The 22,447-nt window shown below is 50.3% G+C and overlaps 1 protein-coding gene across 1 annotated transcript; it reads left to right on the top strand.

The window, feature by feature from the left end:
- The first annotated feature begins 741 nt into the window (after positions 1-741).
- Positions 742-21,815, top strand: ROPN1L (rhophilin associated tail protein 1 like). Its single transcript, XM_032628933.1, is given in 7 exon segments — positions 742-1,162; positions 1,472-1,646; positions 5,714-5,837; positions 7,022-7,183; positions 17,622-17,797; positions 21,632-21,668; positions 21,670-21,815. Coding segments are annotated over 6 exon segments (657 nt in total). The 5' UTR covers positions 742-1,162; positions 1,472-1,515; the 3' UTR covers positions 21,697-21,815.
- Positions 21,816-22,447: the final 632 nt, after the last annotated feature.

Genomic DNA, 22,447 nt, shown 5'->3' with positions numbered 1-22,447 from the left:
AATAATTAACACTCCTCTCATCAGTGTATGAGATTCCTCGTTTTCCCATATCGTCATCAACATTAAATAGTGCCTATTTTCAGTTTTGCTAATGCTGTTAACTTGGAAACGTGTGTGTCTTCATTTGGTAGGTAAGTTGCCCAGTAGAGTTGTTGTGTTTGGGGATTGATACCTCTAGGGAAGGAAGGAGGGCTTGTCACTGGCCCCTCCTGAAGACAGCTCATTCTAGTTCTTCACCTTCGTGTCGAGAGGTGAGCAAGGGGAGGTGGGTCTCAGGGCCTGTTTCATTCAGTGTGGGTGTTAAGGGCAGCTGCAGCAGCCAGCCAGGAGACCCCTAAACTAGGTAGGATTCACACCTTGTACGCTGCCCTGGTCAGCATCCACCAGAAGGGAACAGTTTCTCCTACCCCTGGACCCAAAACTATTGTATCGGAAAAGGTAGCTTATTTTCTCCTAGACCCGATTAGATTGGCTCAACCGTCCTATCTTACTTAGGAAAACAAGTTAAATAGAATCTTCTTTTAGCTGGAAACTGCCCACTGTCTAAACTCTTAAGTGGCTTTTGAACTGCCAATGAGTTCACTAAGTGGTGCCGATTGGGCCACGGGAACAGCACTTGCGAAGGTGTCGAGGTCAGACACGTCTAGGACAGACACGTCAGTCTGGGAAGGCAGGGGCCAGATTCCTTCTGGGAGGCCCGTGCTGCGCGCACACACCAGCCTCCAGGACTTTAATGGCTTCCTACCTTGCAGTCTACGAGGTATCTCGCTCCAGAGCTTCACGGAGGCCTTGCCAAGGAAAGGGGGGGGGTCCTTTGTGAATTCGCCGCTCACATTTGGCAGTGGGAAACCTATCAAAAGGCCCTTTCCTAAGAGAAATGTTCCGCTCGTGCAGCTGTGAGCTATCTGTTAAAGCAGAGGGGGCGCCGAAGCCACACTGGTCAGGCGCGTTCCGCCCCCGCCTCCAGCACCGGCCTGAGGCCGGCTTCGGCTCGGGGCCTGTGCGCGTGCGCGACGCCAGAGGGGCAGGGCCCGCGCGTGTCTCGGTTGCCTGGATACCGCTGCGAAGCAGTAGCTGCAGCTTGCGCTCTAGTTGCCGCGTCGCGTTTGTTGCTAGAACTGGCGGTCGGTCCTCATTTTACAAGGAGCCCGAGGAGGAACGGGTAAGAGCCCTCGTCGGCCGTCCGCGCCTCACGAAGCCGGCCTCTCGGCCCGCCCCCAAACCTAGGATTCCGGCCGGGCCCTGGCCCCGGCCCCACCCCAAACCCGGGGAAAGGCGGGAGGCCAGGCCTGGCCCGGTTTAAACCCGGAACCCCGACCTGGTTCAAAATCCCGGACCTCGGTCCCGCCCCAAACTCCCGTCCTCCCCCAGGCTCCAAACTCCGGACCCGGGACCCCGGCCCCTGAGCCCCGTGGCCGTCGTGTCTCCCCCGCGCCCCAGGCTGACCAACCCTCCCTTTCTCGCTCCGCAGCACACCTTGATTCTTCCCAGCTTGGTCCTGGTCTGCGGAGAGCGATGCCTCTTCCCGACACCATGTTCTGCGCGCAGCAGATCCACATTCCCCCGGAACTGCCGGACATCCTGAAGCAGTTCACCAAGGCTGCGATCCGCACCCAGCCCGCCGACGTGCTGCAGTGGTCCGCGGGGTAAGCGCCCCAGGGCCAGCGCCTGGGAGAGCTGGCCCGTCCCCGTGCCCAGTCGTGCCTAGTGAATCCTCCTTCCTGGACCAGTGGTCCAACGCTCGGGACACTTAGGGTACCGGCAAAACTTTCACTTTAGCATTGGTGGTATCTACACCGAAGTATCATCTAGGAAACATCCTGGTTTATTGACCACGAGACCAGAAATTACTGCAAAATGCTCATTTATCTACAAAGCAATGACAGCTCCATTGTTGGAGAGTGGTATTTATGCAGGTAGACTAAAATTTATAAAGCAGTTACACTGAGTAAAAAGTTTCTGCATTGTGTTACAAAGTCAAACTATCACAGTTTCTTTATTTGTGAAATGATTTTTACAAGGAGGAATCTTATGATGATGTTCCTTGTCTTCAGAGAACCCTTCAGGATTAGGTACCTGTTGAGTTTATTGGAACCAGAAGGGCTGGTTCACGTTGGGGTAACCATCCCAAGGCTGCTATAAGGTCAAACTGCCCAGCTTAGTTCACAACACATGAATCTTTGCAGTTTCTTGCAGCAAACATTCTAACCATTTCCAGGAACAGACGTTAATACTTTAAAAGTCACAACTCAACCGACATTACAACCATTAAAATAAACCCTGTTGATTTTATAGGAAGGCTCTTTGTCCTTTTTCAGTAAACAAATTCAGACTCGGAAACTCAATTTTGTGGTCCCAAGAATCAGTATAAATTTAACTTAATATTTTTTAGTAACTAGCCTGTCAAATTTTGCTGACCTTCCCTAAACCGTGTGACCAAAGTGAATTAGTTTCCTATGACTGCTGTTAACAGATAACCACCAAACATGTTGGCTTAAAACAAGAAACGTTTATTCTCTTACAGTTCTGGAAGCCAAAAGTCCAAAATCAGTTTCCCCAGGCTACAGTCAAGATATTGGTGGGACTTTGCTCTCTCTGGAGGTTCTAGGGAGAGTCTGATCCCTCCCCTTGCCTTTTCCAGCTTCTAGAGCTGCATTCCTTGCCTTGTTTGGCTCCTGGCATACCTCCATCGTCAATACTGTGGCATCCTCACACCTACCTCTGCCTCCCTCTTCTAGGGACACTTGTAATTGCATTTAGGAACCATCCTGATAATCCAGGATGATTTTCCCATCTCAAAATCCTCACTCGGGCTTCCCTGGTGGCGCAGTGGTTGAGAGTCCGCCTGCCGATGCAGGGGACATGGGTTCGTGTCCCGGTCCGGGAAGATCCCACATGCCAGGGAGCGGCTGGGCCCGTGAGCCATGGCCGCTGAGCCTGCGTGTCCGGAGCCTGTGCTCCGCAACGGGAGAGGCCACAACAGTGAGAGGCCCGCGTACCGCAAAAAAAAAAAAAAAAAAAATTCCTCACTCAATATCTGCAAACTCCCTGTTACCTTGTAAAAGAAGATCCACAGCTTCCAGGATTAGGATGAGGATATCTTTGGGGCCCTTACTGCACCTGCCACCAGAGGCTACTGGTTAATCCAGCACTTTGCCTTCTGACAAATGCTTCTGTCTATTGCTTCTGAAAGACTCTCTCAAGGTTCTTGCCCAAAATTGTGGCCTCTAGTATTAACCATTATTCAAGCCTAAATAAGAGATACAACTGATTCATAAGAGTTTATTTGTTCTCTACCAAACATTCCAAGATTTAATCTTTTTTTTTTCTTGGAACATTATATTTGGTAACACTTTAGAGACAACTATTTTAAGCTTCATTTTAATTTAAAAGGCTTAATCGAGAAGTTTCTGAATGTTCCATGCAGCTAATTACTCTTAAGAGCAGTTTTGGAGTTTAGGAGAAAAAGCAAGCATTAGTCATGTATCCCAACTCTCTCAGAACAGAATCTGTTAGGGAGAGATGTCATCCAGAAGAGGGTGAATTGGTCTTTGAAAGATTTTGTAGCGATTGGGGTTAAGACAAGGCAGAAGAGGAAACAGCGTATAACACGAGGGCCACGACAGGAAGGGAAAAGCAGCGGAAAGCAAAGCAGAAAGCCAGGGTGCGTCTGGAAGAGACTGCTGTGGAAGGTTCCAGCACGCATTCAGGGGAGGGTTCTTCTCAGACGAGCCTCACCCCCAGCCTCTGCCACGACGCAGCGGCTAATTGGCTGTACATGATGCTGTCATTGAGTCCTGAAGGCTTGTGCTCACGTGCGCCTTATACTGGAGGGCATGTGACACAAGTTGGCCTGGCCACTCAGGCAGGCTTCCTCCACCTCGGCTCTATGGCTGCTTTGGAGTGACATCTCTTTGGGGGGCGTGGGGCTGTCCTGTGGATTAGAGGGTCCTTGGCGGCCTGCTGACCTGCCCCCACCAGGTGCCAGAAGCACCATCCACCCCAAGTTGTGGCAACCAGAAGTGTCTCCAGACGCTGCCAGTGCCTTCCTGGGGGAAGGGGCGCTGCGCTAGAGGCTGGGCCGAGCCTGGTGACTGGTTTGACGCGTGGTGAGGAGTAAAGTCCGCGAAATCGTTGAAAACCCTAATTTGGAACATGGCATAGTGAAGCACCCCCTCAACCTGGCCCTGTAGGTCTTGAGGTCCACGTTTGTCTAACTGCCTGCCTTTTAGCTTTCTCTCAGACTATTAAATTCACAAAATATGACTGGACTTGTCCTAAAAGCGTGAAAACAAAGTCGAATTTGAGGGGTGGAGAGAGAAGAAGGGGATGAGATATAACATTTCTGTTAGCCTAACAAATACCTATTTATCTACATTTTGTTACATCAGAGATGTCTCTATTTACTCATATCTTTTTTAAAAATTTTATTGGAGTAGAACTGATTTACAGTGTTGCGTTAGTTTCGGCTGTACAGCAAAGTGATTCTATCCATTCTTTTTCAGATTCTTTACCCATATAGGTTATTACAGAATATTGAGCCGAGTTCCCTGTGCTCTACAGTAGGTCCTTGTTGGTTATCTGTTTTACATAGAGCAGTGTGTATGTTAATCCCAAGCTCCTAGTTTATCTCCCCACCCGCCATTTCCCCTTTGGTAACCATCATTACTCATATCTTTTATTTTTATTTTTATTTTCTTTTCGGTACGCGGGCCTCTCACTGTTGTGGCCTCTCCCGTTGCGGAGCACAGGCTCCAGACGCGCAGGTTCAGCGGCTCCGCGGCATGTGGGATCTTCCCGGACCGGGGCATGAACCCGTGTCCCCTGCATCGGCAGGCGGACTCTCAACCACTGCGCCACCAGGGAAGCCCTACTCATATCTTTTAAGTTATTACCTGTGGCCCTGGATGATTTAGTGTTTTGTTTTCCTGGATATGTCATTTCTTTGATGGAGGTAAAGTCATGGGGGCAGCAGATGATGTGGCTTCAGCCGCCAGCCCCGGCTGACACGTGCCCAAGGGGAGTAAGTTTCACAGAAGGACCCTGCCTGGCACCCTGCCCCCCTCCAGCCAGAGCCCAGGTGTACACCCTCTCCTGACTTGTTGCCCCAAACTGTCTCTGTGCCCCAGCGTATTCCCAATTTAAGCAGTAATATTTGTGTCCCAGAAGGGAACAATTAAGGAAAAAAAATACTAAAAAAACCCAAAAAAAACCAGGCAGGAAAAGTGAAGGGTAGGGGGAGGTCCGCACCTGACTTAGCCAAACAGTGATTTCCCTGCTCCGGGTGCCTTAGAGCTGAATAGGTGCAGAGGTGCTTGAAATCAAGCCCCTCAAAAAGCAAGGCCAAGCCCCCCAACTGTCAAAGTGGCATGACGGACCATGACCTTGCACTCGGGTCATGCGGGGCCCCGACCTCCACATCCCCTGGCAGTCTCAGGACTCTGATGGCGTTCGCTGGATAAGTGTAGCACCTGTTACCGGGGTCCTGAGATCGGGGCTGCCATTGTCCATGCGGTGCAGACAGAGAAACTGAGGCACGGGTGGAGGTGAAGTCGGAGAGCTGAGTGGAGGAGCCGGGACAGGAGCTGGGCCAGGGCACCCAGCACTGTCCTCCCTCGTCACTGTCGCCCTCTGGGTTCATTGACAGAAGTACATGAATTCAGGGGCTGGTTGTGTGCTGGTGAGCCTTCAGAGATGTCTGTCGTTGTTATAGATATTTTTCAGCTTTGTCAAGAGGAGATCCACTTCCTGTAAAAGACAGAATCGAAATGCCCATGGCCACTCAGAAAACAGACACAGGCCTGACTCAAGGACTCCTTAAAGTTTTGCACAAGCAGGTATAAGAGTTTGCTATCAGTCAGCTGAACTTGAGATAAAACGCCGCAGAAAGCTCCATGCAAGCCCTGCCTTCCCTGCCGTAAACCTTCAAGGTTTATTCAAAGAAGGAATCTTGGATTCAGGGCCTTTCTCTGGTTTAAAGAACCCAAGATAGCTATTCATGATTATATAGAAATATAAATTCTTTCAAATACCGAATTAAGATGCAAGAGGCTGCTAGACTAAGAAAAATATCTGAAAATATGAAATTTTAGACATGGGAGTTGCAAGATCCTTCTTGAAATACGTGTTTATAAAAACTATGCTAACATGATAATACGCCACCTTCTTCATCTGAAAGACAGATTGCCCTCGGGCATCTGGCTTCCAGCCCTCCTGAGAGCCCTCGAGACCCACCATCTCACTTGGAAAGTTCATAGAAAGTGTATTTTATCTGAATGATTGGGCTGTGTTCTAAAAACAACATCAGTGGTATAACCCTGAGTTTTAAAGCGACTCGTCCCCATTATACATCTCGAAGTCCTGTGTTCCTTTTCGGGGTGCAGTGACCTCTGGAAACGAGATTTTCCCATTTCTAGTTTTTCTAGATTTTCCCATGTCTAGTTTAAGGGAAAACGAATAACCACTGCAAGGGGTAGTTTGGGAAAAGACATGCTAAAGTTGCTCAAACCTCTTTCATACAGAATATTGCTAGCAGATCACAGGAGTTACCAATTTTCATGAAGTTGTCTAAAAGAGTAGAAGGAATAAATTTATTTTCAGTGTTGAGATTTATCCCATTTAACTGTTAGCATGTTTCAGGGTTGGATTTTATTTGATTTATTGGAGTTTTATTTGTATTGTGAAGTATTTCAGGCAGACAGTAGAGAATCATGTACGCCATGTCTGTGTGCCCATTTTATTAAGTCATAACTTTATGCCATGTTTGTTTCCCAGTCCTTTTTTCTCTTGAGAAGTAACTTGTTGCCAGTCTCTAGTTCCCAGCCCCCTTCTCTGCCTGTGCATCCCCTGTCCCCAGACACACACATCCCCCCCTCCCCTCCCCAGGGCTAATGGTGCAGTGAATTCAGAGTTCATCTTTGAAAGGGGATGGGTGCTCTGTTTAAGTCCTCAAGAGAGTTGTATTACTTCTTGGGGCTTTTAAACTTAACGTAGATTGTGTCATGCTGTGTTTTCTAAACAGTGTAGCCACAAGGAATATGTGGAATTAGCAGATCTTGAGCAGAAATGGAAAAATCTGTGCCTGCCAGTAGAAAAATTCAGAGCTCTTTTGCAGTTGGATCCTTGCGAAAACAAAATCGAGGAGATAAAATTTTTAGCACTTGGATGCAGCATGCTTGGTGGGGTACGTACCTATAAATAGCATATTAATAATTCTGTGTGATCATAGGCCTGGCTTAAAAATAATTTAGGTGTTTCAGTAACTGAAGGAACACTTTCATTACTTTAGTAATCTCTTGTCTTAGCCATTTTTTTTCAGATGTTTATTGAATTTTAGGCTTATAGTTACTTTAGTTTACAGAAGTTAAGTACTTATGAATGCCTCAATTTAAAACATGTTAACAGTAGACAAACCATATAGATACTGTTAAAATGTGTTTAGTTTTTAGAAGAGAATGCATCAGTGACTTTTATTAAACTACATGTCACTTGGTAAATGATAATATGTTGCCCTCATCTGTGCAAAGAGGCATAAAATTATTTTCTATTTTAGTTAAAATCTGTTATTAGTAACTAATACTGTAGATACCTTGCTGATGTTAAAAAGTATAACTCATACAACTTAGGAATGAAGACACAGGGAATTCCCTGGTGGTCCAGTGGTTAAGACTCCGTGCTTCCACTGCAGGGTGCATGGGTTTGATCCCTGGTTGGGGAGCTATGATCATCCCACAAGCCAGGTGGCTCGGCCAAAAAAAAAAAAAAAAGACGACGAAGAAGAAAAAGGAATGAAGACACAGATGTTCCTTAAGGGAGGTGGGTGTGGTAGGGAGGGGGTGGAAGTCTAGAATCTCTCTTTAGCCTTAGTATTTGAGTCACCCTGTGAGACACAGGGGTCAAGTGCAGGGAAAGTTACCACTTTAAGTTTGTGAAGAAAGGGGTTGAGAAAAGAGAGCTAGCTCCCTTTACTGCAGAGACGAGCAAAGTTTGCTACCCTCTCCCTTCAGTCTTTGGACCCCAGAGCACGTAACTGGCTAACTCTTAGTCCTCACTTCATGGGGTGCCCTCATCTCGGGTCCACGCATCAGCCTCCTTAATTCTGTTTTAACTTTTAAGAATTACTTTATGTAACACTACCTCGCGTGACCACTAACACAACTAACTGCCTGCAACTAACCTCCACCCCATCCCCCTGCCGCCCACACCTGAAGCATCAGCTCCCCTGATCTCACGCTTCCCATTGATCCCATATGGACCCCAAGAAATACATCATTTAATTTTAGTTGGTTTTAACTTTATGTTGTTACTAATCTTCTGGAACTTTTTTTCATTCCCAAGTAGATTTCTCTTTATTCATCTGTATCATTACAGACGCCGTGGTTCATTCATCTCCTCTGCACTCTGTAAATATAGTGAAATTTACTGGTTCTGTTAGTGGTCCCAGTGAGAACCTCTGAAACCCCAGTGAAGCCGGGTGTTAGGCTGGTCGCTCCCTTTTGCTGTGTACCTGCCCACAGGCGGTGTTTCCGGTCAGCCATAGAGAGAGCGGTCAGCCCTGGGCTGGACACCTCAGACCAAGTTCCCTCCTCTAGGCTCAGAGGCCACCAGGGAGAATCCCAGCGGGGTTTCATTGGAGGAAATTTTTTAAAAAAATAAATATATTTATTTATTTTTGGCTGCATTGGGTCTTCGTTGCTGCGCGCGGGCTTTCTCTAGTTGCAGCGATCGGGGGCTACTCTTCGTTGTGGTGCACGGGCTTCTCATGGCGGTGGCTCCTCTTGTTGCAGAGCATGGGCTCTAGGTGCGCGGGCTTCAGTAGTTGTGGCACGCAGACTCAGTAGTTATGGCTCACGGGCTCAGTAGTTGTGACGCACGGGCTTAGTTGCTCTGCAGCATGTGGGACGTTCCCGGACCAGGGCTTGAACCCGTGTCCCCTGCACTGGCAGGCAGATTCTCAACCACTGTGCCACCAGGGAAGCCCTATTGGAGGAAATTTTTTGTTGCTTTGTTCATCTGGAACTCTGGAAGCAAGATTTTAATAATATAAAATTAATAACTAATATTTGATTTTATGGTTTGCTCCTCTAAACTTAGTTGTGAAATTTAGATTTTTTTTTTTCTGTACCTGGGCCTCTCCCATTGCGGAGCACAGGCTCCGGACGCGCAGGTCCAGTGGCCATGGCTCACGGGCCCAGCCGCTCCGCGGCATGCGGGATCTTCCCGGACCGGGGCGTGAACCCACGTCCCCTGCATCGGCAGGCGGACTCCCAACCACTGCGCCACCAGGGAAGCCCCGAAATTTAGATTTTTATAATGATGAGAAATTACACTATTTCATATTTGGGGATCCATCTTTGTAATTTCTACCTCCCTAATCAGGAGAATCAGCCATTAGATTTCAAACCAAACCAAGCCTGTTTTGTAAGATAAGACCTCTTACTGTGTGTGAGGTGTGACACTAGATGGAGACATTTGTTAAGGATGGAGCTTCCTTTCTGAAGTGACTACTGAGGAAGGGACAGGGAAACAGCACACACAGGCTCCTCTATTCTTCCTATAACGTGTCACTTATCCCCGTCAGCCAGCGTGGGACCCTGCCCTGTCCCCTGAGGAAGCCACCTCTGCCAGGAGTCTTTGCTGTTGGCCTTTGACTCTCTCCTGGTGCCAGTGGCCCCCTTCTCACTGTGGAAAGCGGGGAACCTTTCATACTTTCATATCCAGGTGAAGTTCGCAGCCTGAGGTGCCAGCTCTGCCCTGGCCTGCCCACCCCCCGTACCCCAAGTGCAGGGCTAACAGCCATGCTCTGGGTCCCCGGGGGCCAGGAGGAGCCAGGCCCAAGGCGACACTTGTTTTGTTGATGCACCGAGTGCCCGCATTGGCGGGGTAGCTTGGAGATGCCTCCGGAGCACGGTGCTGTGACCTCTGGGAGACGCTGCTTCATCTAGTTTGGCATCTTAGCATTTGTCTTTATGCTTCAAAAAGAAAACCTTCAAAAAGGAGCAGATGAAGAAGGGAGGTGAGGAGGAATCTTTCGTGGGTCACTGCTGTCCACCTCGTCACACACAGGACTGCTGTGAAATTGGACGCTGGTCGCTCTGCCTGGACGTGTCGTAGCGACTCCTGCTGCCCCGCCCACTCCACGGCGTCTCACGGCTTGTGGCTCTTCAGTTGCTCTTCGGAGCCACTCTAGTCAGATGAACCAAGTTCTCTGCAAAGATTGGAACCTCAGATGTCTGAACCACATGCGTCGTTCACCCTTTGTTCCTCCCACGGATGTCTGTCAGTGTGGCTTTTTGTGGGCCTCACCGAGTGCCGAGCATCCCGACACCCCCTGCCCGTGGAGGGATGTCTGGTACGTCATCGAAGCCCTGAGCGCTGCTCTGGTTTTCACATCGAAGCTTCAGACGGGGTGGGGGAGCGTCGGGGGCTGGCCGTGTCTGTGGGCACCTCTCCCTTGCCGGGCGAAGCGAAAACAAGTCTGTGTTGTGATCTTCACCTTAGGTTTCTGCAGCCCCATCAGGGATCCTAAGCATTTAAGAGGTGGATCAACATTTGTCATCTGTTTTTTTAAGTATGGACATCTTTTTTGTAATGTAAAAACTTGTGGCCCAAGTCCCCATTGCACCCACACACGACTGACAAACCCCGTAATGACAAACTACCCACCTGCCTCTGGTTCGGGTTTGAAAAGCCTTTGCACGTCATTCACGAGAGCATCCCTCCGTGTGTACAGCTGCCAACATATGCGTGTGTCACGTAATTTCCCATCAGAACGTACTGCTTACGAACGGCCAGCATTTCTAGGGTTCTTACCAGGTGCGGGAATGTTCGGAGCCCTTTGTCTGTTTTCTCTTTAGTCCTCCCAGCAGCCCTTGGAGGAGAGTCCTGTTCTCCGAATCGCAGGGTGGCGAGCTGTGGGCAGAGGCTCGGCGCCGCAGGTGGAGGTGGTCGGGCAGGATTCGGACTCAGACCACGGGCTCTGGAGATGCCGCCACCGGTAGACGCGGGGGGTGGAGGGGCCCCTGAGGATACCCCTGTAGCCCAGGGAGTGCGCCGCCCTCAGGTTGGGACACCGTGTCAGAGAGTAACATCTCCTAGGCCTTCCCACTGATACCGTTTTATATCCTCACGTGATCCGCACCCCAGAAATCTTTGTGTCAGCCTCCCAACAGCTCTGGCTCTGGACCAGCTGCAGTCTGGTCGCTCTGCCCGCACGCGCCACAGAGACTCCTGCTGCCCCATCCACTCCACGGCGTCCACTCCGCCTGTTGGGTCCGCTGTCTGTGACTCGTCGAGATGCCCTGTGCGCTGCAGGCAGCGCCTGGCTCGCTCCCGGCCGCTCTCCCCGGGGCCCCCCGTTCAGGGTCCCGCTGGGCCTCTCGAGTCCATTCTGAGACGCCCACCCCTGCGGCCAGTGCAGAGATGTGGCCCTGACGTGAGTGCAGGCGTCCAGCCGCAGGCACGTTTAGGAACTGCCTCTGCTGGCCAAGCAGCTGATCGTGGGCCCCCGGGCTCACTGCCCCACAGGCTGAGCGTCTCCTCTGTGGGGAAGGGGGGTGGGGTTGGCGGATGCTGGGCCTGGTAGCCCCTCCGTCCCTTCAGCCTGATGGCCTGGCTTCACTCCAGCACCATGTCCGGCCAACTGGAGAATGTGTGTCTCCCTGCGGCACCGGCCATAAGCCCCAGGACCACGTTGTAAATTAGGAAAGCTGTGAGGATAAGGAAACAAAGGGTCGCAGGCTTTTTAGTTTTTGTTTTTAACATCTTGATTGGAGTATAATTGCTTTACATTTTTGTGTTAGTTTCTGCTGTATAACAAAGTGAATCAGCTATACGTATACATGTATCACCATATATCCTTCATCTTACGTCTCCCTCCCACCCTCCCTATCCCACCCCTCTAGGTGGTCACAAAGCACCGAGGTGATCTCCCTGTGCTATGGGGCTGCTTCCCACTAGCTATCTATTTTACATTTGGTAGCGTGTATATGTCCATGCCACTCTCTCACTTCGTCCCAGTTTACCTTCCCCCTCCCCATACCCTCAAGTCCATTCTCTAGTAAGTCTACATCTTTTTTCCCATTTTGCCCCTGGGTTCTTCAGAACCTTTTTGTTTGTTTGTTTTTTAGATTCCATATATATGTGTTAGCATATGGTATTTGTTTTCTCTTTCTGACTTACTTCACTCTGTATGACAGACTCTAGGTCCATCCACCTCGCTACAAATAACTCAATTTCGTTTCTTTTATGGCTGAGTAGTATTCCATTGTATATATGTGCCACATCTTCTTTATCCATTCATCTGATGATGGACACTTAGGCTGCTTCCATGTCCTGGCTATTGTAAATAGAGCAGCAGTGAACATTTTGGTACATGACTCTTTTTGAATTATGGTTTTCTCAGGGTATATGCCCAATAGTGGGATTGCTGGGTCATATGGTAGTTCTATTTTTGTGTTTTTAAGGAACCTCCATACTGTTCTCCATAGTGGCTGTACCAATTCACATTCCCACCGACAGTGCAAGAGGGTTCCCTTTTCTCCACACCCTCTCCAGCATTTATTGTTTGTAGATTTTTTGATGATGGCCTTTCTGATTGGTGTGAGGTAGTCTTGGTTTGCATTTCTCTAATGATTAGTGATGTTGAGTGTCCTTTCATGTGTTTCTTGGCAATCTGTATATCTTCTTTAGAAAAATGTCTATTTAGGTCTTCTACCCATTTTTGGATTGGGTTTTTTTTTTTTTTTTTTGATATTGAGCTCATGAGCTGCTTGTATATTTTGGAGATTAATCCTTTGTCAGTTGCTTCATTTGCAAATATTTTCTCCCATTCTGAGGGCTGTCTTTTCATCTTGTTTATGGTTTCCTTTGCTGTGCAAAAGCTTTTAAGTTTCATTAGGTCCCATTTGTTTATTTTTGTTTTTATTTCCATTTCTCTAGGAGGTGGGTCAAAAAGGATCTTGCTGTGATTTATGTCATATTGTTCTGCCTATGTTTTCCTCTGAGAGCTTTATAGTGTCTGGCCTTACATTTAGGTGTTTAATCCATTTTGAGTTTATTTTTGTGTATGGTGTTAGGGAGTGTTCTAATTTCATTCTTTTACATGTAGCTGTCCAGTTTTCCCAGCACCACTTATTGAAGAGGCTGTCTTTTCTCCATTGTATATTCTTGCCTCCTTTATCAAAGGTAAGGTGACCATATGTGTGTGGGTTTACCTCTGGGCTTTCTATCCTGTTCCATCCATCTATATTTCTGTTTCTGTGCCAGTACCATACTGTCTTGATTACTGTAGCTTTGTAGCATAGTTTGAAGTCAGGGAGCCTGATTCCTCCAGCTCTGTTTTTCTTTCTCACGATTGCTTTGGCTATTTGGGGTCTTTTGCGTTTCCATACAAGTTGTGAAATTTTTTGTTCTAGTTCTGTGAAAAATGCCAGTGGTAGTTTGATAGGGATTGCATTGAATCTGTAGATTGCTTTTGGTAGTAGAGTCATTTTCACAATGTTGATTCTTCCAATCCAAGAACGTGGTATATCTCTCCATCTGTTTGTATCATCTTTAATTTCTTTCATCAGTGACTTATAGTTTTCTGCATCAGGTCTTTTGTCTTCCTAGGTATTTTATTCTTTCTGTTGCAGTGGTAAATGGGAGTGTTTCCTTAATTTCGCTTTCAGATTTTTCATCATTAGTGTATAGGAATGCAGGAGATTTCTGTCCATTAATCTTGTATCCTGCAACTTTACCAAATTCACTGATTAGCTCTAGTCGTTTTCTGGTAGTATCTTTAGGGTTCTCTATGTATAGTATCATGTCATCTGCAAACAGTGACAGCTTTACTTCTTCTTTTCCAATTTGGATTCCTTTTATTTCTTTTTCTTCTCTGATTGCCGTGGCTAAAACTTCCAAAACTATGTTGAATAAGGGTGGTGAGAGTGGGCAACCTTGTCTTGTTCCCGATCTTAGTGGAAATGGTTTCAGTTTTTCACCATTGAGAACGATGTTGGCCCTGGGTTTGTCATAAAAGGCCTTTATTATGTTGAGGTAAGTTGCCTCTATGTCTCCTTTTTGGAGAGTTTTTATCATAAATGGGTGTTGAAAGCTTTTTTGCATCTATTGAGATGATCATATGGTTTTTCTCCTTCAATTTGTTAATATGGTGTATCACGTTGATTGATTTGCATATACTGAAGAACGCTTGCATTGCTGGGATAAACCCCACTTGATCATGGTGTACGATCCTTTTAATGTGCTGCTGGATTCTGTTTGCTAGTATTTTATTGAGGATTTTTGCATCTATGTTCATCAGTGATATTGGCCTGTAGTTTTCTTTTTTTGTAACATCTTTGTCTGGTTTTGGTATCAGGGTGATGGTGGCCTCGTAGAATGAGTTTGGGAGTGTCTCTCCCTCTGCTATATTTTGGAAGATTTTGAGAAGGATAGGTGTTAGCTCTTCTCTAAATGTTTGATAGAATTCTCCTGTGAAGCCATCTGGTCCTGGGCTTTTGTTTGTTGGAAGATTTTTAATCACAGTTTCAATTTCAATGCTTGTGATTAGTTTGTTTATATTTTCTATTTCTTCCTGGTTCAGTCTCGGAAGGTTGTGCTTTTCTAAGAATTTGTCCATTTCTTCCAGGTTGTCCATTTTATTGGCATAGAGTTGCTTGTGGTAACCTCTCATGATCCTTTGTATTTCTGCAGCGTCAGTTGTTACTTCCCCTTTTTCATTTTAATTCTGTGTTGTAGGCTTTTAAAAACTGAGATTTGGAATCAGTGCTGCTGTGTGACCCTGAGCTCAGGCCACAGGGCAGGAGAGAGACCCCCCATGGTCCTGACTCTGTTCAAAGGGTCAGTCAGGATATTGTCCACATTGCTATTTTCCTGCAGCTAAAAGGGACGTGATGGGAGCTGTGAGGTGGCTCATGGTGTCGTCACGAGAGCAGCTGTAATTCTGAAACTGGAAAAACCCACGGAACTGGCGCTGGAGATGCTCAGGAGGCCGCAGCGCCCGTGTTTCTCGCGTGTCTCCGCTTGGATTTGGGATCCGGCTCAGGCGTGCACGCCGGGCTGCTGACAAGTGCAGCCACCTCCTCCTGGACGAATTTCCAACCAGGGAATAATGGGCAGGCGGTTGGAGAAGGGGGCGCTGGCCAGGGAGGGGTCCGTCCCTGTGGCTGGTGAGCAAGTAGCCTGACAGCCCACAACCCTTGGAAGTGAGAAATCTGTTGTAGGAAACAAAGTCTCCAAACCAGGCAAGGTGCCTCATGAATCCTTTTGGGTGTAGAAATTGCTGCAAATCTTTTTGTCAGAAACGTCAACACTGGTAATGTCATCTCGCCCTTGCAGAGGGAAGTGATGCCAGAACACTTTGATGTGTTTTTTCCTTAAATAGCTCTTCCTCGGAAGCGCTGGAACGTCAGTCACCCAGCGCTCCTGTGCAGGCTCCTCACCGGCTACCTCCCCGCACCGCCCCAGGCCCCGCCCTCGCGACGACTGCCCTCCGCTGTGTGGGCTAAAACAGCAGCATCTAACGTAGCAGTGCGTCCCTGAGACGTTTCAAGCAAGGAGCCAGTAAAATACACAATTTTGTTTTCACCAAGTCCTCCCTCAGGACAGCCTGTCGGGGGCCCGGCGTGGGCAGTTTTCCTTGGAGAAATGAATGCCGTCATTTTTCTAACTAGAGCATCGTTCTGCCCGCAAAGTTGGGCTACTGTCAGGACTGTGCCATTGCCCCAACCCTGCTCCAGTGCATTCTGTCTCAGCAGGGCTGTCGGTCGGGGTGGGGCATGGCTGGTAGCTTTGCAGACGCCCCGAGTCCTAGCTGATGGCGATGGGGGAGATGTGCTCCTATGGTCCAGCCGAATGCCTGGAACCCAGGCATGTGTAAGCCCTGTCACTCGCTCCCCGAGCCAGCCCAGGGACTGTTGGCTGTGGTGGAATGTGGTGGTCACGGCCAAGCTCAGGAGGTTGGCTGCCTGCGTCCCGTCCCAGCTGGCTTACCTGGGACAAGTTACTCAGCCTCTCTGGGCCCCCTTGGCCTCATCTCATGAGGTTACCGTAACGAGTAAATGAGATGCCAAGTCAGGCTCTCAGAGGGTCCCTGGGACGTGGAGGGTGCCAGCCATTCGCAACTTCTGTGCAAGAACCTCGTTTCAGTCCCCCTGCCTTTCCTCTCCTTCTGCCGGAAGCACAGGTGGTTTTTCTCTGATACTGACCATGAGAACCTGGTCCAGCTCCTGGCACTCGAAGAAGCAAGCTGCCGTGTTGTAAGAGGACCTCAGGGAGACCCCCGTGTCGGGAACTGCAGGCAGCCTTTCAGAGCTCAGGGGGGTCTCCGGCCAACAGCCAGCAAGGGTCCAGCCCCCTTCCAGTCCTACAGCCCCAGGGAGTGAGTTCTGCCCTTCCCTAAGGGCGGCTGCAAGTGGATCCCTCACCAGTCGAGCCTCTGGATGAGAACCAAATCCTTGCTGCCACCTGATTGGAGCCTCACAGAGGGCCCGGCAAAGCAGTGCCGAGGCTCCTGACCCGCAGAAACTGAGAGAGAATGAATGTGTTGTTTAAAATTTACACAGAGCTGGCTCCAGCCCTTTGCGTGTCCCTGAGTCCATGGGATGTATCTCCCCCACAGTCACTGTTCTGGTCAAGCAGGTCTGCGTGTGACTTTCCCTAAACCTGCACCTTTCCCCTGGGGACTGTCCTCTGTAGCCATCCCACTGGTTTTTTCTTGCTGTTTCTCCTTGTGAGTGCAGCCCAGATTCATTCCCACGGGAGCTTCTCTGGAGGGTTCTAGTCTGTCTCCTAGGCTTGCTGTCTGAGCTCTGTCCTCCCTACAGTGGCAGCTGCTCGATATTCGTGCCACCAGGGATGTCCCAAGTCATTCCCATTTAAAAAAAATTTTTTTTTAATTCTTTTATTTTTTTCCCCATTAGATTTTTTTCTATTAAGGTATAGTTGATTTACAGTGTTGTGTTAATTTCTGCTGTAAGAGTCATTCCCATTTAACATAAGATAAAGTCTGGGGGCTTCCCTGGTGGCACAGTGGTTGAGAATCCGCCTGCCAATGCAGGAGACACGGGTTCAATCCTTGGTCCAAGAAGATCCCACATGCCGCGGAGCAACTAAGCCCGTGCACCACAAGTACTGAGCCTGCGCTCTAGAGCCCGTGAGCCACAACTACTGAGCCCATGTGCCACAACTACTGAAGCCCACATGCCAAGAGCCCATGCTCCGCAGTGAGAGAAACCACTGCAATGAGAAGCCCGCACACTGCAATGAAGAGTAGCCCCCGCTCGCCGCAACTAGAGAAGGCCTGCGTGCAGCAACGAAGACCCAACGCAGCCAAAAATAAATAAATAAAATAATTAACTCTATTTAAAAAATAAATAAATAAAATAAAATCTGGGAATCAAATTTTTTTCAGGCCAATTACAATACATCTCGATCAACCCTTCTCATTTTCTTTCTTAAGGCAATTATAAATTCCCCTAGTTCTTAATTCACACCGAGAATGTACTTTTGAGAGAACTTCTGTAAAATGTACTCAGGTGTTTATTCTGCTGCTGTCTTTCCTTTCAGTTTAGTGAATCCCGGTAGTAACCGTTTCTCCACCTGGTTTGTGGTGTTTCTAGTCATTGAACACTGCGATGAAGCACCTGTGTGAGATCCTGACTGCTGACCCCGAGGGGGGGCCTGCGCGCATTCCCTTTGAGACTTTCTCCTACGTCTACCGTTACCTGTCGGGACTCGACTGGGATATACCTGCATCAGACACGGAGTCCTACCTCTCCTCTCTGAAGGACAGCGTGTAAGTGCTCGAGGGCCCAGGAACGCAGGTGTCTCGGTGGCAGGACGACTTCCTTCTTCCCATTCTTCTCTGCTCTCAGATAACGTGGTACCCGCGAATCCGGCCTTTTGTAGAAGGGAAGGCGGCACACGCTGTGCCCCGATGTGTCACTTAGTGATGCTGAGGATACCCGGGCCTCGGGAGGCTGTGCCGGTCTCTGCAGACTTCAGAGGGAGACAACTTATCCCGTCCTTAAGAAACATGTATCCAAAACGCATCTTGATTCTTAAACACGGGATGTCACATGGTTTAAAACCGGGTCATGTTCAAAAGTAAGAATTCATTTCTCAACAATGAAACACCGAATGGGTCCCTGCAGGTGGAGGGCGTGAGTGAGGAGAGACCCCGTGCCCCCTGCCCTCCCCCGCCCTCGTGCTGTGCTGCCTGTGTGTGGGGGGGGACGCGGGGGGAGGGCCTCCCCTCTAAGGGGGGCGACGCAGGGGAAAGGGCCGCCCCTCTAATGGGGGAGACGCGGGGGGAGGGCCGCCCCTCTGGGCGGGGGGACGCGGGGGAAGAGCCGCCCCTCTAAGGAGGGGGGGACGCGGGGGGAGGGCCGCCCCTCTAAGGGTGGTGACGGTGCTGCTTCAGGCAAGCCAAGCGGGAGGAGGAGGCCCTGTGATGAAAGGGCAGCGCCCCAGGCTGCCAGGCCTCCCAGTGCCGCCAGGCCTCCCAGTGCCGCCTCTGTGCCGGGATGTAGTCGGGGGTTCAGATCACGAGAGAGCCAGCGCTGGGAGCTGGTGACGGTGACGGTGACAGCTCTGCCGCCTGGCCCCTGAGAGCCCACGCCCGCCAGGCCCATCACAACCTCCCAGGCTCGGTCCTCTCCACCGTCCCCAACCGCCCACGTCTGGGGTGCCCCGGAGCCGACCTCTCAGCCCTCCCTGTCCCTTCCTCCCCTCCTCCCTTCAGAAGCGCACCCCCTTGAGGACCCGCCACCGGACTGGGCCTCCAGACCCCGTCCTCCCATTTTTCTTCCCTCTGGTTCGTCATCCACCGACGTGGCAACCTCTCCCCTCCCCCTCGAAGCTGCGCGCCTCGGTCTCTCTCTGCCTCTCCACACACCTGCGGCCGGCCCCGCACTCTGACCTCTCGGACCTCCGTCTGGCGGCCGCGGTTCCTTCATCCTCCTGGGCCTCCCCGTCTCCCCAGACACCACGACTCCCTGGCCCTCTCCTCGCCCGTCGCAGGGGAATCTGCCCGCTGCCAGCGGTCGCCCCTCCCTGATCCTCCTCTTTCCTGAGCCCCGCCGCCCCGTGCCGCCCGCTCGTGCCGCCCGCTCACCGAGGACGAGCCCGAGGGGGGGGCCTGGCGTCCTCCTAAAGCCGTCTGACCTGGGGACCGACCCCTGCCCCTGCTGCCGTCCCCGACCAGGCCCCAGAGCGGCTCACACTCACGCACTGACCAGAGCCCTCCTGTCCCCCTCCCTGTGGCCAGCCTCCGAGCCCGGCCCTCCGTTCCCCTCTCCTGTCCCCTCCCGCGGGGACCCCAGCCCCTCCTGGCACGCGGCCCCTGTCTGGCCGCTGACCTCCACACTCGGATGTCACAGCGCCCCCTCACCCTCTCCTCGGCCGTGTAGGTGGGTCCGCTGCACACGTCAGGCTTATTAACACGTCCCAACAGAACTCCATATCCCCCGGACCTTCCCCTCCGCAGTTCTGCTCCCCCGCTTGTGGACCGCGTCCCCGTCCGCCCCACTAGGTCAGGACAAGACGTGGGTGACTCTCGACGGAAGCCCCTTCCCCCCTCCCCCTCCCCCCGGGACCCGCTGCTGCCCCTGGTTCTGGCCCCACCGGCTCTCCCGCCTGCACCTCCCCAGCTCGGCCGTTCCCCACACGGCGGCCACCGTCCCCGGGAATGATGACTCGAGTCACGTCCCCGCCACGCCTTCCCTGCCTCTCGCGCCCAGGGGCTGATTCCTACCCGCCACCGTTTGCCTGGTGAGCGCTGCCAGTGCGTCTCTCCCGCCCGCGGCACTTCAGCCACACGCCGCCCTGGGTTTGGAGAAGACAAAGCTTGCCCCGACTCCAGGCCTCTGCCCTGGCCTCAGACACCCCGCCCATCTGCACGGCTGCCGAGGGTCCTCAGCTCAGCAAGGCCTCCCCTAAGGGGCTCTGCCCATGAGGCAGCACCTTCCGCCCTGGGTCCCACCGTGAAGCCGTCCTCCGTGCTGTGCGTGGAGCACAGCCATGCGGCGGGTTCAGCAGTCTGGGGTGGCGTCTGCACGCGGAGCGGTGCTGGGTGGACATCGGTGAATGCACCCCACGGGTGGTGGAGATGGCGGGACACGGGAGCCTCTAAGGAGTTCGGGTTATGTCTGGTGGCACTAGGGAGCCATAGAAGGTCTTAGGGAGCGTGGTGGTGAATTTTGGTTAGAAGACCCCTTGAGCAGCAGATGTAAGGGGACTAGCTAGGAGGTTTCTGCGAAGGTCTGGAAAAGAGCTGACAAAGAAGGGAGAGGCTTTTTAGTGCTGCTTGGATTTGGGTGGCTGACTGGAGGTGAGGAGTGAGGGGAGAGAGCCTTCCAGGATGCCCAAGTGGCTCCCGCCCGGGTGGATGTTTGTGTCTCTCCCAGGAAGGACCTGGGGGCGGCAGGACTTGTGAGTTGATGGGCCTGTGGCGGGGTCGGGGCGGGGGGTGCTGCAGGGCGTGTCAGGGAGCTCAGACCCGGGCTGGGATCCTCCCAGGGGGACGCCGGGCGTCCCAGTATGAGGAGAGCACCAAGGGTGCGGCAGCGGGAGTCCAGCCTTTTTGAGGCGGGGTCAGTGAGTAAGGAGGATCTGAAGCAGGAAGAGTGAAGCGGGGGAAGTGACGCCAGGAAAGGCTTGGGGGAGGGGGCGGGCAGTGAGGGGCCTTGTCCAGAGCGGCAGACCCCAAAGCTGTCCCTTACGCTGGCAAAAGAGGTCACTGTGCCCCTGGCACCGGTGATTTCCGAGGAGTGATGGGGACAGAGGAGCTGAAGTGTGGCCTCCAGCTACCCATGTGGGTACAGCTCACACTCCCAGGAACGGGGAGGTAGGCTTGACCTCCACAGGGAGGGGCTGAAGGTAAAAAGAAGGGCATTTAACTGCCGGCTGGGAGGTCGGGGTCTATAACCTGGTGTTTGAAAATACAGACAGTAACGGGATTCCCCTGCTCCGGAGCAGAGGATGGTCCAATCCGCATCCTCCCGGGCCCGTTGCCAAGCGGCCACAGTGGGAGGCTCTCCCACAGGTGTGGTTCCCCTGGGCCCGTAAGAGGTGGTTCCTTTTTACGGTAAAATATATTTTAGAACCGCTAACTTGTGTTCCTTTTACTTTAAAATATGAGCCCTCAAGACAGCTCTAATCTTCCCACTGATGTGGGAAATCAGCATTGTTACGGTTCAGTGTTTTTACATCTACTAAGTTGCTGGTAGAAATTTACCAATGTTCACCATCTTTTATCTATAGATAAAAAAATCAAAAGATATACTCTTATCAGTGCCAAAGTTTCATAGACTTAAGACAGTCCTTTGAGTTTTACTGGACCAACGCTTAAAATAGAAAGATACTTTTGTTATACCAGTGACTAAAATTTGAGTTGTCAATAAAGAAAAAACTGCAAACACAGTACTGAGTTTTTCACCTAGAAAGATATGTGCGTTTTTTTGTAAAAGAGAATAGAGTGCTTTATTTTTAGAGGTAAGAATTACTGGTTTGAGACCATAAATGATCCATTTTTTAAGGTAAAACTTATAAATTATACTGTATTCCATAAAAATTGTATTGTGTGCAGTAAGAAATTACTAATAAGCGTCTTTATCTGTCTCCAATTTAGAGACTCTAGAAAGAATGGCATGATAGGACTTTCAGATTTTCTTCATTCTAAAGAGGAAAATTTAGAAAACCTGGAAAAGAAAACATAGAAGACATAGGCCGTTAATACAGAGAAGAACACATTTTAATGTCAAAACAGTGCTTTTTAAAATCTTGGCATCAAATACAACTTGTCATTAACCACACGCATATGTAGTGTGAGTTTTCCTTTTAATGGAATGCGGCCAGTGCATGATGGGGCCCTATTTAATGATTATTCTTCACTGTGTTCTCCTAAGAACCTTAAATGCAAAACATTCACAGCAGTGAAATGATCTGAGTAAAACCATGTCTGGATGCTGCAGAGTAGGAAGGGGAATGGGCAGTTTAAAATCAGCTGTATCTCTTCTTCTTTCAAAACTCCTGAGCATCAGGAAGGCAGATGCCCTCTGCTCCCCGGCAGCCACACCTAAGGCTCCCTGGGAGAAGAGCCTTCCGCTGAAGCTGGGTCTTCTCTGTGACAGGAGGGCCTGAAGGGCTCACTGGCTGGAAGAGCATCCATGGCTGGGAAGCAAACTGGACCATCAACTTGGACCAGCACTTGGTCCACTGGACAGAGATAAGCATTGAGATCCTTTATTTGCTCTCTTGATATAAAGTCCTCAAAATGACAGTGTCAATGAATACATCTCAGGTTATTTTTCTGAGAACTTGGGAATGGTTTGGCTTGTTGTCTCTCCGCAGATTTGTTACCATGCTAGTAAATTTTATCGGTGTTCAAAGACTTGTGAAAACCCAAAGTTAGGAGATGCAGTTGTTATCTAAAGAAGTGTGTCAT

This window comes from Phocoena sinus, chromosome 3, assembly GCF_008692025.1.
Source record: "Phocoena sinus isolate mPhoSin1 chromosome 3, mPhoSin1.pri, whole genome shotgun sequence".
NCBI classification, from domain to species: Eukaryota; Metazoa; Chordata; class Mammalia; order Artiodactyla; family Phocoenidae; genus Phocoena; species Phocoena sinus.
The sequence above is the reverse complement of the archived record's forward strand: the minus strand, read 5'-3'. Positions and strand labels throughout refer to the sequence as shown.